The following is a 17,756-nucleotide window of genomic DNA, read 5'->3' as shown; positions in this document are numbered from 1 at the left end:
CTATGAAAACCTCAAGTTTTTTTAAATATAGAATATAACTTTCTTTTTTTATGTTATAATTTAAAAAAAATATTAGATTTTTTTATCGCTTTTATTTGTACCAAGAGGGCACAGATATTTATTATATAATCTGAGCTATCCATTTGTCAGGTGTCAATTTATCACTTGTCAAACAAATACCTCTAATTTGTATTTGTTATCATGTTCAAATGTCAATTAAAGATTTAATTTTAAAACAACTAAAATCACGATAATGTTATATTTTTAAAATCTTCTAAAAATACATTCTAATATTTAAAACAAAACAATGAATTTTCATTACGTCTATTTCATTTTTACTTTCTTAGTCACAATAAATATAAGCAATGCGATTGAGGTATGGTTGTCACAGAAATGTTAACAGAAAAACAGATTTTGATATAATTTACTACGAATTAATATTTTTAGATTCCAGAAAAGTTTCAAAAGTCAAATCATACAAACAATTGGGCTGTATTAGTCGACACATCAAGGTTCTGGTTTAATTATCGTCATGTGGCCAACGTGCTGTCTATATACCGCAGTGTGAAGCGGCTTGGTATTCCTGACAGTCAAATTATACTCATGATATCTGACGACATGGCCTGCAACCCGAGGAATCCCCGCCCGGCTACAATATTTAACAATGCACATGAACAAATTAATGTTTATGGAGATGATGTTGAAGTGGATTACAGAGGATATGAAGTGAGTATAAACTTCTCTATGTTATTTAATAATTAATCTCCTGAAGTGTGATGGAACTTTGTTTTGTGTGCTAAATTATTTGTTAATTTTGACTGTATCCTTATAGATTTATATTGAGGTATTGTCTGTCAAGAAAAACTAGTTTTAAAATATTTTATTAGTTCCACTACATATGGATGTTATTTGCATGTTTACTTATGCACTTTCTTATGTCACTGGCTTTTATCTATCGCAATTATCAAAATTGGTATGGTAGAAGTGAATTATTTAGCAAAGCAAATAATAATCAATACCTTTTCAACATTCCAGGTTTCAGTTGAGAACTTTGTACGTCTTCTTACTGGTCGAGTACCTCCTGATACACCAAGGTCAAAGCGTCTTCTTACAGATGAGGGAAGTAATATCCTTATCTATCTCACCGGGCATGGCGGAGATGGCTTTTTAAAATTCCAAGACTCTGAAGAAATAACAAGTCAAGAATTGGCAGATGCTCTAGAACAAATGTGGCAGAAAAGAAGGTTTATAACTAATGCATTGAAATAATTAATAGAATCGTTAATATTCACAATTTTGTAATTGAGAATTTTATAAACTTTATATTGATTCACTGTTCCAATTCAACACTAAAAAAATATATATTTGTTTTTGGTTCAACTTATGTGCACCTCCAATACTATAGGTTTTAATGGACAGTTTCAAAATACTAAGGAGGTTGTTGTTTGTATGCTTTAATTTCTGAATGAATTTCCTCCTATTAAATTGATTATTTTGCTTATTAAAATTTTATATTATGCACAAGTTAATACAAGTTAAATGAATGTTATTATTGTCTATGTTTTAGATATAATGAAATATTTTTCATAATTGATACATGTCAAGCATCATCCATGTATGAGAAGTTTTACTCTCCAAATATACTTGCAACAGCCAGCAGTTTGGTTGGAGAAGACTCACTTTCTGTATGTATAACTCTTTAATGTTGCCATATTTAAAAAAGTAACAAGTCATATAATTTTTTTTTTAATAATTATATCTTTATTTCAGCACCATGTTGATTCTGCAATAGGTGTGTACATAATAGATAGATATACGTACTATGTCTTGGAATTTTTAGAAAATGTACATCCTAACAGCAAGAAAACAATGTCTGAATTTGTAAGTAATATTTGTATATTTTAAATGTTTAATTAAAAAACGACAACAAAAACTTAGCAATCATTAACTTCTATTTATTATTATGAAATAACTTCCTATTGTATTTTTAGTAGATTTGTGTTATGCCAAACTGATAAAACTACTAAAGAAAATATACATAAAACTAATATCAGATAAAGTAGGCCGTTTCTGAGAAGGTTTTAATGTATAGTATTATTTATTATATGAGTATATAAGCTGCAGTTTCTGGTTTCGTTTGCTTTAATTTTAGATTATTGAAGTGAAAAGTTAATTTCATGTTCTTGTATTGTCTAATTGAAATAACATATCTCTAATAAATTGTTACACATGGCTGCACACACAATGCTGTATTTTTTTTTGTATATGTTATATAATATTTTCTTATTCATATTAACATTATATTAATTTATTGTTTTAGCTGGCTGTGTGTCCAAAAAGCGCGTGTTTATCAACAGTTGGTGTCCGAAGGGACCTTTTCAAACGTGATCCCAGTAAGGTACCAATAACAGACTTCTTTGGGTCGGTCAGACAAGTCATTATAACTACAGATCCAATTGACATTCAAGAAATACCAAGGAGGAAAAAGAATATGTCAATGTAAGTTTCCAAACACTATGATTTTAAAATTAAATTTAATTTAATGTGCATAATATTTAATACTGGACAACATCACATACATTACTCTGACCCCAATGTAAGTAGCCAAAGCACTTGTGTTATGGAAAATCAGAAATAACCACAAAACACCCACATCCGAGACAGCATAGAAAACCATTGAATTTTCTATATTGACTCGGCCGAGAATCGAACCCGGGACCTCGGAGTGGCGCATCCATGAAAACCAGTGTACACACTACTCAACCACAGAGGTTGTCTATAGGCTTTATAGTGTACATATTATTTATACTATATACTCTAATCCGTTTTTAAATAAAGAATTATTATTATTTTATTTATAACTATAATATAAGGATAGAAAGTTTGAATGGAAATTTGTTATTTAATAAAGTAGAAACATCAAGAGTTATTTTTGGGATACTGATTAGAAATGAGTAGGTATGTATTTATACGTTTCTGGATATTCTACCCTAATGGGATGAAATAAGGGTTGAATGTTGCTATATAAGTCAGTAATTTTCATTGCGTAAAATATAAAACTTTACTTTTGGGATGCTGGATTGGGATTTGAAAGTTAAAATGGAAGTCACTAAGTATTTTTTTTTAAAACTTTACTTTAGGTTTACTGATGAGAAAGGAGTAGATATAGTATTTAAGCATTTTTGGATATTCTGCCCCTAGGGGTTGAATTTCGTATATAGGTTAGTCGTGAGGTACATTTTTTTAAGTTAGAAGATTGTCATGTCAATAATGTTACTGAGGGATTTAAGACCTCTAAAATTATGCAACAATACCGGAATAATAGTTACGGTACTCCATCGTAATGTCATAGGGGCTACAGCTATCACGGGTTAACAGATGGATAGATGAGCCACAGCGTAAATCCAACGAATATCACTGGATAATAGATGGTTAGATGAGAAACAGCGTAAACCCAACGAATATCACTGGATAATAGATGGTTAGATGAGAAACAGCGTAAACCCAACGAATATCACTGGATAATAGCTTGTTAGATGAGAAACAGCGTAAACCCAACGAATATCACTGGATAATAGATGGTTAGATGAGAAACAGCGTAAACCCAACGAATATCACTAGATAATAGATGGTTAGATGAGAAACAGCGTAAACCCAACGAATATCACTGGATAATAGCTGGTTAGATGAGAAACAGCGTAAACCCAACGAATATCACTAGATAATAGATGGTTAGATGAGAAACAGCGTAAACCCAACGAATATCACTAGATAATAGATGGTTAGATGAGAAACAGCGTAAACCCAACGAATATCACTAGATAATAGATGGTTAGATGAGAAACAGCGTAAACCCAACGAATATCTTTGATACCTTCAGAAACCGTGAAATTTTAATACCTTCAATACCTTTTAAGTTCAAAAGAGTACAGAGATCAATCTTTATAACGGCTGGAGTATAACTAAGATAAGAGTGGTTTTCGCCTGGAAAGTTCTTAATAGCCTGGTCGAGAATGAGCTTTACGAGCAGTGGTGTATCTAGCCCACGAAAGTTTATTATTAAATTGACGTAATGTTTTAAATTAGTCTGTTAAGTTATTTATGATTTCCACGCGAGCAAAGCCGTGGGCTACAGCTTTTTAATAATAAGTAGATATGTATTCCAGCGTTTCTGGATATTCCAGCCCTAAAGGGTGTAATGTGGTTGCTACTACTTACATTGGTTAGTCTGGAAATCCGTCATTTTTGGAGTTATCAAGAAACTTTGTCTTCAGGCGTTTAATTACAAATAAATAAATAGCTATTACATCATTTATGGAAATTTTACTCATAAGGGCGAAAATAAGTGTTGAAAGTTTGTGTGAAAGCCCGTCATTAATTAAGTTAAAACATAAAATATAATTTTTGGCATATTGATTAAGAATAAATCGACACATATTTCAGCGTTTCTGGATATTCCAGACCTAAGGGGTGTAATAGGGATTAACAGTTCGTATATATGCTAGTCTGGAAATCCGCGATTTTTTAAGTCTATGAAGAACTATGGAAATTTATTTTTGTGATACTAATTAAAAATTAGTAGATACCAATTTTAGTTTTCTAGATATTTTAGCCCTAATGGTCGAAATAAGGGTTTCGTATATTGGTGGAAGTCTGCCATCTTCGAAGTACAAACATGAAACTATATTTTTGGGAAATTGGTTAGAAATAAGTAGATATTTATTTAAGCGTTTTTGGATATTATACCACGAAGAGTTGAAATAAAGGTTGAAATTTCGTATAAAGGTTAGTCTTGACTCTTGAGGTCCTTCATTTTTAAGTTAGAATATTGTCCTGGCAATAAAGTAATTGAGGGATTTAAAACCTCCAAAATTATGTAACGGCACTAAACTAATAGTTACGGGCCACCATCGGAGTGTCATAGGGGTACAGTTATCACTTGATCATGGACGGATAGATGAGAAACAGTGTAATATATCTTTTTAGTTCAAAAGAGTACAGTTTGCGTTCAAAGTCAATTAACATTAATCTTTAAAATGGACTGCATGGAAATGCTTGAAACACCAGTAACCACCACTTTACAGAGAGGTCTTGAAAAATGTAATATCTAAAATTAGTCTGCTAAGATGTTTATAACGATATTTCATGCAAGCAAAGCCGCAAACAACAGCTAGTTTGATATAAAACTCAATAATACCTAAAGGTATTAATTTCGAGATATTTACCATGTTTTTTATTTTTGTTCGGTGGAGCTCGATATTTCGACATTATCTACGAATGTCTTGTTCACGAGATAAATAAACAACATGGTAAATATACCCGAAATTAATACCTTTAGTAATAAAAATAACCATGTTAATTTAAAATCAATAATACCTTTTTGTCTCAATTTGTTAATCACTAATATGTTAACCCTTATTACTCAATCATAGAAGATATCAAGTATGTATATATTAATATATCTGTTTGATATTTGTTTATATTTTTTACAGGAATAAAACGAAAGTGCCAGAGAAGAGAGAGTATCCACCACAATTCCCAATGCATTTAGTCAAAACAACTGTTTGAATAATAATTAGTATTAATATTTATATTTCAAATAATAAAAGACTTTATAAAATATATGTGATTTATTTTTATCAGATAAGTATTCGGTAATCATAAAAGTAATCTAAATTTCCTGTCAAATCGCACAGGTGCAAAACTGATACTAAATAAAGAGTTGTAAAATTATCAGTGTTTGTGTACTTAAAATTATCTATATATTATCTACAAAATACTCCCCCGCGAATAACTCCATTAAAAAAAAATTGCATCAAAATTATTTTTGTTATTTTATAGATCTAAGCATACATAGGGAAAGACAGTGGCAAGCGACTTTGTATTATATATACCTATTATTTTAATACAATTCGAAATTCACTGGCAGCAGTGGGATGCTGTAAGAAATTATCAAATTACAGCGATACGCCCTTTATTATATATTTTTTTATAATTATTACAATAAATGTAGCAAATCACATTCCGACATTTCGAGCTCATATTCAGCAGTGAGTTGCCAGTTTCTCATTACAGAATACGTGCAAACACTGCGAGCCGATTGACACATATGTTATTTATATTTTATTCATACTATATTAGGCTAATACAATGTAATCCTTCAAATTTTAGCGCACTTATTGGTCTGATTTACAATTTTTGCTTGATTCGTTAAAACATATGTCATAGAGATGGGAATCCAAAATATGTTCAATATAAATAACGTATCAGCAGATTAGAATCTACTTAGAATGTGTGTATTAATTTGACCTTGAATAATATAATTAAGATTTTTTCGATAAAAATAGTCTATGTCATAAAAAAATATCTACGTATTACATAGAATTTCCGGACAGTTCAAGATTAATATCAGATATCATTATTATGTTTATTATTAATTTATCACAATTCCATTTAACTACTGATATCTGCTATCGCGTAATGTCGATATTGAATGTTGTTTATTTAATTTTCGTTTTCTCGCAATAGGATTAAGCTGTATGGTAATTGATATTATATACGGGATCATAAATTCTTGGAAAATAATATTTAGTTTTAAGTCAACAAAGGTGATAACGGCACTTTGGAAATAAAGTTAGAAGGTAGAAAAGTAGTTAACGGGAATAGAGTTGTAATTAAACATATTACCTACGAATAATTATTAGCTTTTATAAAATCGTGTGAAATATGCAAATCTGTTTATTTTTCTCCTCGTTACTGACATTAAAATTTAGCATAGATATTTGAGATATATCTACGTATATTAAATCATAAAAAAGTAGTAAGTTGTCTATTTCTAAATCTCAATATCTTTAAACAAGATTAATTCACACTATATTTAAAATAATACAAGGTTGAATTAATTTGTGGTTTCGCAGACGACAATAGTTCTTAACCACAATTACAGCTGAAATGAATTTCAATAAATGTTTTACACCTGTTAAAAAATATTAAAGTTTGATAATGTCTTCCCGCTGGATTGGTGTCTTTCTCTAAGAGGACTATCTAACAACTACGCAAGATATATCATAGTGTACAAGTTTATTCATAAACAGATCTTATTCATATTTCTTAGCTTAGACGCAGGACCAAAAGCTTTTCGCATTTTCCGAGCACGAAGGTGAAATAAAAAAAACAAATTAAATTTAAACGGATATTTATTTCTTTATAAGTACTATGAAATTTTTTTTTTAACATTATGTAACACAACCAATTCAATAGTTGGAGTAGATAACGCAATACATATTAGCAACAAGTACACACTCACATGCTGATATGAGATCAAAATCTAAGGGAGTATAGCACCATTTCAGTTACTATCTATAGGCCATTCATTTGGTCTAACAATCGTTCCATAAAACTATAGGTACATTTATCTAGTCTAAAAGCGAGATAAATTAATTGTAATGGTCATAATTTATTCTATTCGTTTTTTATAAACATTTTAAATTTGGAATCATATTAATTATTTAAAAAAAAATAGGTAATTGGCATTACTTTTTAAAACCTTTTTGTAGTTCGGTGATAAAAAAAACCACTGGAATAGTTTTACAATGAAACCTTTTGATATTACACTTAATAGTTTAAAAGCTAAAATAGCTGTTAAAGTGCATTTATATTTGATAAATGATAATTTAATTATTTTATAACATTCCAATTATTTTTTATTAGATAATATATTTCATACATTATATTAGTTTTTGTTAAGTTGCTCTTTTAATTGTATCAATTGACGCTTAAATATTTATTTTAAATTAACTTTCACATAATTATAAAACAAGAGAAACATTGAATACATTAGCTAATATGTAAAACTAGTAACATTTCAGTGACTGAAAAAATAAAATCTTTTAAAATTTATTATTTCATAAAATCTACTGTACCTACTTACTTATTAGTTATATTTACAAAACATTTTGTGTAATGTTAAACAATATTGTGTTAAAAAAATAAACCAAGCTATTTAGGTATTTCTGTGTATTGTTATACAACGTTCGACGCTTAACAAAAAATCAATGAAAGCAATGTTGCCTAGAGTTTGCTATTATAATTGATTTTATATTTAGCACTATGACTGGCTTATATAAATTATTATTTAAAAATAAGCTAATATTCTACGCTAATGAAATTGCATAGTTATTCGTGATGACCATTTGCATTGTATGGAGAAGTGTAATACTGACAATGTGTTTAATGAGTGTCAATCAGCGATATTGTATCCGAATAAATTGCTCAGTATTACGTTTATTTACCTTTATAATAGAATATGTGAACAAACATTTCGCTTGTTTACACAATGATGTACAAATTATAACAGGATGTCTATTATTAGGCTTAGATCGCATAGAGCAAACACTTTACGTCACACAATTACGTCTATAAAATTATATGATGTTATTTTCAGGATTATTTCATAATTGATATAGATGTACTTCGTGGTAACTTTTTCTGTGTTGTTTTTTGATAAACGTTTTTTAATTAATAATTATAAACAAGCATATCCATATAAAAAAAATAAAGAATGTTCAGTGTTTTGTGTGTTTTTTTTATTTTTTTTCTCATTTAACACAATACTATATATACAGAACAATGTATTTAGTTTTATACATAGATATTTTATACATTTATATTCTCGTATTATACACAATTTGAGTTCTTTTTTGTCTTTTTATCATCACTGAATTTATTTATAAACCTTTATTAAGTATATAAAATATTTGAATCTATTTATTTAATTGTACCAAAGAAGAATAATAAAACAACAGAAAGGTTACATTGTAATTTTTATGAAAATTAATTTTAATCCTATCCTTTATTAATAATAATTTATTTTGGTAACTGGATAATATTTGTAACAGTCTAAATCTATAATATAATACACGATACTATTGAGTAATATTTATTTGTATATGCTCTTTGCAATTTAAAATATACATAATTATATATAAACATCATTCGTATGCAATAAATGTTAGGCGTTTATTTGGAATAAACTACTTTTGTACTTGCGTTTTATTTTGAAGAAATATAAAATGGCAAAGCGACTGCTTTGATAGTGTTTTATAATTGATTATAAACATTATACTTTTCACAATAAATTCTTAAATATTACAGTAAGATATTTACAAAAAATTTAAAAAGAAATAGATGTAATCGAAAAAAAAAGTAAAAATTCAGGACCAGGTATGAACTGATTATTATATGTATTATCTGTGTATAAAGATAAAATAAGTATAAGGAGGATATTACGTTTTTTTTTTAAATGTATTCTTTGTTTGGAACAATATTATTTTAATTTTATTTATAAAAATACTTAAGCAATATATTATTTCAATACGTCTACTACAACTTACAAATGCATTTTTTTTTAATTAAATTTCAATTCGAAGCGATAACTAATTTCAATAATATTTTTACTTATTATAAAGTGACAAATACCTACAAATACTTTAAACTACATTTTTTATCCGCGTAATAAGCATTTGGGATGGTAACATTTTATTTACCTTATTTTACAAAAACTACATCGGCCTAGCGCACATTAATTTCATAAAAATGACTAATAAATCTACGTATTCGGAAGCACTAATAAACCTTTTAATATAATAAAATAGATTATTATATTTTCAAATATATTATTCTCTAATACCCATATAATCTATATCAGCTAATAATTAATTTTACACAATTGTAACTAATTTATCCGTTATCAAATATGTACAAATAATTTCCTTGCATTCATGTTTGTGTTTTACAACAATTGAGTCTAGACTTCATTTGAATAAAGTACAGAGAAAATCAAACATATAAGTATATTACTTCTTCTACAGAGTAATGTTATTGGTTTATATGATTTAGTACAAAAATAAAATATGCCAAACAGTTTTCCATTTTGTTTATAATCTGTATTAAATCTATTGACAACAAAACAATTCAAATATAGAACTGATATTTTCAGAGTTGGAAAACTGGATCTATTGTTAGTTAATATAAGAAAAAACATAATCGCTAACGGGATATCACAAAATATAGCTGCTGGCTAAAATATTTAATTATATAAAACAGAAATATATTAATATATGTACATACTTTTTATTTACGAACATTGTGTATTTAATAAAAATAACATTTTTAAGGCAATACAATATTAGATTTAACAACAAGAATGAAAACGAAATTAAACGTAAAATAAGGAATAAATCTTAAGCAAATAAATTGTTAGCATTGGATCAATAAATTGGCCTTTACACTATTTCCCTCTACAGTCAGTCTTTCCGATGTATTTTTTTTCTCCATCAATCACCTTGTCGCGCTAATGTAGCGATAAAATAAAGTATTCGATGTGTCGATGTGTTTGGCGCTCATCCATGGTTGCTGTCATCGTCTTTTTTTATTATTTCATAGTAGTTGTCTATGGTATAGTTGAATAACTGGAAGTCGTATCTGAAAGAAACAATTTTTTTTTTTTAAAAAGTTTTTTTTTTTAATTATTAGCTATTATTTCATAAAGAATCGCAAGCAGCTTAAGTTTGTCACTGATCAAACTTCGGATTAGGTATTCGATATTCCAAATTAATGTAAAAAATTCAAATTGTAACTGGTGTATCTTTTTTTTTGTTATCATAACCGATACCGCTTGATATGAGGCTTGTTACAACGTTGATAACAAAAAAAGCTTTCATTAAAAATAATTAATCGACACAACTAATTATCCTTGACCAACCTACAACATCATAAATGAAATAAAACATAACCTAACAATTGTTTATAAATCAATATATAATTATGTACCCACGTAAGACACTTTTTTTATTTATGTTCACTGAGGCCACCAAGGTATTTGTCTTACATTTTATTATTGCGCATTAATATTATAATATGTTAGCTACGCATTGAATTTTGTTTTTTTATTTTTTATTTTAGTTCAAGTCGGGTTTAGCGCACTTACTTGTACAGATTATAAAGACCATCCAGTTGTGGTTTTTTAAGGCGTGAGTACAAATGGTTAATATTGTGCAATGTATTGGTTCCCTTGCCGCTATTGCGCCATTCAGGTTTGATAACCTCTTGGAGACGAGCCATTTGAATGAGGAACCTTTGGTCTTCCTGTAACAATTTATTGAAAAAATACCATAAAATATTAAAATAAATCAATAAATACGTCATGTTTCAAAGTTGTATTAAATTAAAAGCTACCACCGGTTCAGAGAGTAGATTCTACAAAACCGGTAAGAAACTCAGACAGATTACGATTTGGTTACCATTAATTGTAGACAAACAAATGAGTAGTAAAAAGGGCACCAACATGGCGATGGCAAGGGCAACATCGTGATTTATTTCATAGACAAAGTTAGACCCTGTTAAAGTATAATTGATGATGTAGTTAATCATTAATATCAAAATAATTTATTCATTAAGCTACCGTTCAATTTGCGCGCTCAAACAATCGAGGAAACTTGTCTGGGTATAGTTGTTAACTTAATTTAAAGTTACCAAGTATGTTTAACGGTTCCTTAGCTCGTTTCCTACGTAACGCAGTATTATATCTTTACTAGAATAAAAATATAATATTTTGAGCCGTTACTTTTTATGATATAAAAAAACATTCACGCTTTGTAATTTTAGAATGTAAGATCTTTTATCACAGTTACGAGATGTATGTGCAGATGAATATTATTAGTTAACTGAATCATAGACATATATGGATTCAGATTTAACTGTAAAATTAACTGACTGAACGAACGAACGGGTTTGGTTCTTACATAGATATTTTGAAATATAATTCAGCCTGAGGCGTTATAGACCTTGTACATACATAAACTGAATAGAGTACTTATTACCAATTCTCGATACTAGTTTTTTTTTATACTTTTCGGGTAGGTATGTGACTCCACTCCACCTGATGGTAAGTGGAAGTGGAGTCCAAACGCATAAACGACCAGGGCAGTCAGCAAGAATGAGCTGCACTCGCAATACCGGCCAGCAAGATGCCTCTTCACGCCTCATTTGAAGACTCTCAGGTTATAAGTAAGTAAGTAGTAGCCAGTAGGCAAGCAACGCTGATTCATGTGCTTAATTTGTCTTTATAATTCATCTCGTACTCAGCGGTGAAGGAAAACATCGTGAGGAAACCTGCATGTGACAAATTTCAAAGAAATTCGGCCACATGTGTATTCCACCAACCCGCATTGGAACAGCGTGGTGGAATATGTTCCAAACCTTCTCCTCAAAAGGGAGAGGAGGCCTTTAGCCCAGTAGTGGGAATTTACAGGCTGTTGTTGTTGTTGTGTTTTGTTGAATTAGTAGAGTTTGTGTAATTGTTATTTTGTGTGCAGAAATGTACTCACATCTAATGTTTCAAATTTGAGGATGACATCGAAATTAAACTTGCAAGGTGTGCAGAAGTCGGTGTACGGCGTCCAGTGCATGTCTAACGTTTTCTTCACCTTCGCCTCGTCCAGCACGTAGGATACAAACTCCTCGAAGACCGGATACCTTTCCGTTGGTACGGGTTTGACGCTTGACTAAAGGAATAAACAAATTGTTAACATCTAATATTATTAATTCGAAAGTTTCTCTGTATGCTTTCTCGTTTAAACCGCTAAATCGATGACATAGGAAGGCAATAGGCTACTTTTATGTCCTATTGATAACCGACCTATACTGCGAGCAGCTTACAAGTACTATTTTACATAATATTTGCCGATGTCTTGAATATTGTTTTATTGTATAGATTACTTAAGAGGCGTTAAATCCGTCGCTTTGCCTTATTTGCTTGTGGATTACAAGGAAATATATGGCAAAACGCTTAAGGCTTAAATGTATGTAAAGTTTTACTAGTTCTGTTTATTCTATTGCAATAACATATCTGAGATAAAGCGAGATACGTTCATATTTCGAGAATCCTCCTTGTTTTGGACTTAAAGTTTGTGGGAGTGTGTGTGTGAGATGTGGAGGTCGATTTGAACATATACAGTTTATGATACCCAAAGACAATAACATAAATAAAATCCTTCAAAAATACTGGAAGCTTAAAGACATAAATTAAGGTTTTAAGCCAGTATTTGCAACGAGATACAATACCAAACAATGTACTACAAACGCCTTACGTAAGGAAAACCTTCAAAAGCTTATTTCCCTTGGATGAAATCCGCGGATTTTCCCGTAAATGTTGTAATTTATAAAGCCTTACTCGGATAACATGCGTATGTTATATATGGGACCGGGTCACATATATAACATCCCACTCTACGTCTATGTCAAATTTTATTACGATCGCTTTAAAAGTTAAGCCGTCATATAAAAAAAGACAGACCAAATTCAATTCACATTTCATAGAATATTGTAACGTATTTTTACATAACATACTTACTATTTTCGTAAACTATTCGTGTCTATCATAAATTATCATGAAAATATATCTTGAAAACAATCCTTGCTATGGAAAGAACATAATTATAGTCATTTGTCTAGCGCCCTATCTTTTTCAACAATGTTGGATTGCCGTTCCATTGCATGACACGGAATTCAGTCAGGTGAACATAATAAATCATAAGTACCTAGATAAGGGCGAAGGGAAAGCTATTAGTACCATAATTTCTATAACAATGTCCCATTGAACGATTATGGTGGGAGTAGCCATTCTCAAAGGGTAATAACCAATATTGGACGTTACAATCTCGGTTCCATTACATAATCCAATGAGATTGCAATCTCACATGACTGGAGAGCATTCCTTCCGAGGTACAAAAGGGTATATACGACTGACATTGCAAACGTATAGATAAGAAAAAAAACTTATTAGACTTCATTTGTCCAATGTCAAAATCAGGACCTTCTAATCTGAAGTCTTAAGAGCTTAACAAGACAGTCAGCGTGTACACGTAAACAATGGCATTTGCATAATTTTAATGGCAATTACTAAGAAAAAGCGCTGCAACGGTAATGTTCGTGACTGAACAGCTAAACATATTGTACACGAAACTAGAATACAGATTTTATTTACCGAAATACAAATAATGACTCACGTCTGTACAATTTGTCTGTAATAATTTATGCTTTGCCAAATTCAAATACAATTCGAATTTAAACGTGCAACGTTTTAGTTTTGTAATCATGTTCTTTTAGTTTCGTATTTATATTTGAAAAACTAGTTACACGTCCCTGCTTCAAATGGGAAAGATAAAATTTTATTTCATGATCATTTTTTATCTACAACATTTATTAGTGCGAGCGATTAGGATGGGGGGGTGTTGTTCAAAACTAATTCGTATGATGGCAAACGGTATGACGGTCTTTTATGCCATAAATCCTTCCTAATTCTTGTGTATGTGAAGTTCGTTTATATAATACTTCATTACATATATACACATATATCAATTTTAAATAACCATCAATATCGATGTTTCATATACAGGGGTATTATTTTTAATCGATGTGTATTTCAGAACTATGAATTTATTTTAAGATTATATACTCACTTTTCTATATTTTTTTATTATTCTACGTCCCATCTGATCGTGGAAGGACTTAGGCCAGGCATGGACGATCTTGTCGTTGTAGGCTGACGCCAGCCTCTCAAGGGGGTGTCTCACGATCAAGAATGTAATGGAATCCCCTTGGGCCTTCCTTAGCATTTCCACTGTAGGCCTTGCGTATTTCTTCCTGGCTAATTCAAGTGGAACTTCCTTTGTTTTATCGAGGAAGGTAGCTGTATAGTTTGCCATTAAATTAAAGTTGTACATCCAAGATGTTGATGCAGCTTTGAAGATGTTGCACCTACAAACAAACATAACTATTAGCAGTTTAATATTAAAATGGAGCTGAGATGGCCCAGCGGTTAGAACGCGTGCATCTTAAGCGATGATTGCGGGTTCAAACCCAGGCAAGCACCACTATATATGCGCTTAATTTGTGTTTATAATTCATCTCGTGCTTGGCGGTGAAGGGAAACATCGTGAGGAAACCTGCATGTGTCTAATTTCCCTCTCCTTAATGGAAGAGGAGGCCTAATGACAGCAGTGGGAAATTTACAGGCTGTTACTTTATTAAAACGGTTAAACACTTAGGAGACGTCACAGTCGGGTACCAAAAATGAAGGTGACGATAAAAACAATAGAGAAATATAACCGATGGTTTGTCAATACAATATTATCGACATGTAAATGGGTTACAAGGGTTCAAATCAATTGGGTACCAAGTTTTCAAAATTCCAAAAACAAAACGACTGGTGTAAATATAGGACGTTGCCTAAATTAAACGTATAGTACAAGCAAATACTTGCCACTTGTACAATCATGGTATTATGCCAAAAAAACCTGGATACAAGTACCTACAAATGCAAGAAAAAATAGAATACGAAAGCAAGTTTGGAGTAGAAGCTGAGTCTATATATTTATTCTTGCGACTCAGTTTTCAAACAAATACACCATAGTGAAATAAATTAGTTATTAATATTGCCATTACGTAAATGCTTGGTTTGATTGAGAATAGTCGAATGACGCCATGTTCATCAACAGATGCGTCCGTGATAGATAAATGGATCGATTGATCTGCGTTAGATCATCCATAAGTATGTTCTGTGTGATACAGTTACTATTTAAAGTTCTCACCATATAACATGGTACTGCCGGTTGATGAGATACTCCCACGCGTACGCCTTGTGGCTAGAACTGTCGAGACTTTGTTTTGAGCATTCGCTTCGTAAATAATCTCTTCTTGCCTCCATCCTGTTGGCCACTTCTAAGAACTTCTCGCGGCTAAGCAGTCCCTCGTCATGGCTTCCATTTTCGAACATGTACTATAACAAGAAAAAAGAAATCAGTAAGGAGGTTACATATTATTATTAATTCTTCCACCGTTATGGGACTTTTTGCTGAAAGAATTTTATTATTTGCGAGAATAAAATTCAGCTAGAAACCATTAAGTTTAATTGAGTGAAGTTTTTTTCAAACAATGTTGATTATGAAAATTGTAATGTGAAATGTTTTAGCGTGACCCGTTTCAGAAACTTCCGAAATGCGATATGGCGGGTAATTAGAAATAATTATTTCACGGTCGAGGAATGAAAGAATAAATTGTGTAACGTGCGAAGTACTTTACATTTCATAAATATGTAGCTAGCCAGCTCTTACTCGCAACATCGTTCGCTAAAAATATAATAATATTATTTTTATATACTATCGATCCACCCCGGCTTCGCACGGTAGCAATGCTGATACTAAATATAATGCGGAATGTCTTACAATGTTCAAAGTTTTCCAATTATTCGCTACTATATTGCTCTTGTACTGTGCATATAAACCTTCCTTTTGAATCAATCTATCTATTTAAATAACGCGCGAAAACGCTACTTGGACAATATGGCGCTGCAATGGGGTCGGTGTCGTCACTTTGCTGTATTTAATTCGGTGGTACATATAGTAGAAGAGCAAGGTTTACAAGAAAGTGACTTCATCATAAGTTCGGCCAATCAGGAGCGTTTTGTGTCACGTGACAAACGTTTGAAAAAAATGCATTTTTATTTATTGATTTTTGAATAAATTAAGTATTATTTTCAAGTTTCGTTAGTTAATAACCATTTTTAAACTCATAATATACAGTGGTTACAATAATTCAAAATTTATTTTTCGCATTGTCAAATAGCCTATTAAGTTCCAGATTTAAAATTAGGTAGTTTTTATTATAACATAATGAGGATAGAATTATGAAGTACTGAAACGATATTTATGATGAGGGGCCGTTAATGTGCGGTAGTTTAACGCATGTGGGCTAGCCATTAAATACGCAGATGTGTGTAAGTGCCTCATTGTCGATTTCACACACGTAACTATCTATACCTACTTAAAAATATGGCGACGATTTATTTTTAAAACCTAACTGAAATTATGATATCCATAATCCATATATAAAAGCTATACAAGAAGATGCAGCGCGTTTCGAAAAATATGTTAGTATATTATTTATACTAATATTATAAATGTGTAAGTAACTCTGTCCAGAGCCGGATTTAAAGGTCTGGAGCCCCCCGGGCCGCAAAGCAGTGGGGGCCATAGACAAACAGAAGCGTGAACAACCTAATAATTATATTATCATGAATTAATTACTTTTTTATTTCAATCAGTAAGCTATGATTTATTTACTTGTATCGGTAACTTTTAAAATATTAAATAATAACATTAATATATTTATATTTACTGAAAACTGTGGCCCCCACTAATGTGGAGGCCGCAGGGCAGTTTCCCCCGTTGCCCTCCCCTAAATACGGCCCTGACTCTGTCTGTGTCGTTCTTTCACGATAAAACCAATGAACCGATTTTGGTGAAATTTGGTATGACGCCAACTTGACAACACCAACGGCGGCGACAACTAGTATTATCATATAAGTTGCTGCGCTTCGCAGTTACAGTTTACACATGCACATGTTTTTGTTTTGCCTATAATAAAAATTTCGTATTTCGAATCTGTAGAAGTTACACAAACGTTTCCAACTATAATTAATAACTACTAGTACCTACTTTAAGTAAACCGTTACTTTAATGTATTAAAAAAAAATCTAGCTCATATCTTTGACCTTGCTGTGTAATATTAACCTTTCTAACACCAAAACGTCATCCAAATACATACATACAGCGACCGTTATAATCACTTTTATGTTAATTGCATGTAATTGGCTTTGCTGTACTGCTTATATCGAAATAATATTCGCTCCTGTATAT

The 17,756-nt window shown here is 30.9% G+C and overlaps 2 protein-coding genes across 4 annotated transcripts in view; one reads left to right on the top strand and one right to left on the bottom strand.

The window, feature by feature from the left end:
* Window positions 1–164: 164 nt before the first annotated feature.
* On the top strand, window positions 165–5,622 carry LOC124537599 (putative GPI-anchor transamidase). Its single transcript, XM_047114478.1, has 7 exons — window positions 165–376; window positions 448–726; window positions 1,036–1,244; window positions 1,568–1,685; window positions 1,771–1,881; window positions 2,321–2,499; window positions 5,493–5,622. Exons 1-7 carry the CDS (start codon window positions 308–310, stop codon window positions 5,566–5,568), a joined length of 1,041 nt encoding a protein of 346 aa, XP_046970434.1. The 5' UTR covers window positions 165–307; the 3' UTR covers window positions 5,569–5,622.
* A 3,809-nt stretch (window positions 5,623–9,431) lies between these two features.
* LOC124537347 (carbohydrate sulfotransferase 11) overlaps window positions 9,432–17,756 on the bottom strand; it is a 61,979-nt gene continuing 53,654 nt past the window's right edge. For all 3 annotated transcript variants that reach the window (XM_047114174.1, XM_047114172.1, XM_047114173.1), the window contains 5 exons: window positions 15,651–15,838; window positions 14,520–14,817; window positions 12,387–12,563; window positions 10,988–11,145; window positions 9,432–10,482 (listed from right to left, as the gene is read on the bottom strand). In XM_047114174.1, coding sequence (XP_046970130.1) covers window positions 10,401–10,482; window positions 10,988–11,145; window positions 12,387–12,563; window positions 14,520–14,817; window positions 15,651–15,838 — 903 coding nt within the window. In that variant the 3' untranslated portion in view covers window positions 9,432–10,400. The remainder of the gene's footprint in view (window positions 10,483–10,987; window positions 11,146–12,386; window positions 12,564–14,519; window positions 14,818–15,650; window positions 15,839–17,756) is intronic.

This window comes from Vanessa cardui, chromosome 18 (assembly GCF_905220365.1).
Source record: "Vanessa cardui chromosome 18, ilVanCard2.1, whole genome shotgun sequence".
Classification (NCBI taxonomy): Eukaryota; Metazoa; Arthropoda; class Insecta; order Lepidoptera; family Nymphalidae; genus Vanessa; species Vanessa cardui.
Note: the sequence above shows the minus strand (reverse complement) of the source record. Positions and strands in the feature narration are given on the sequence as shown.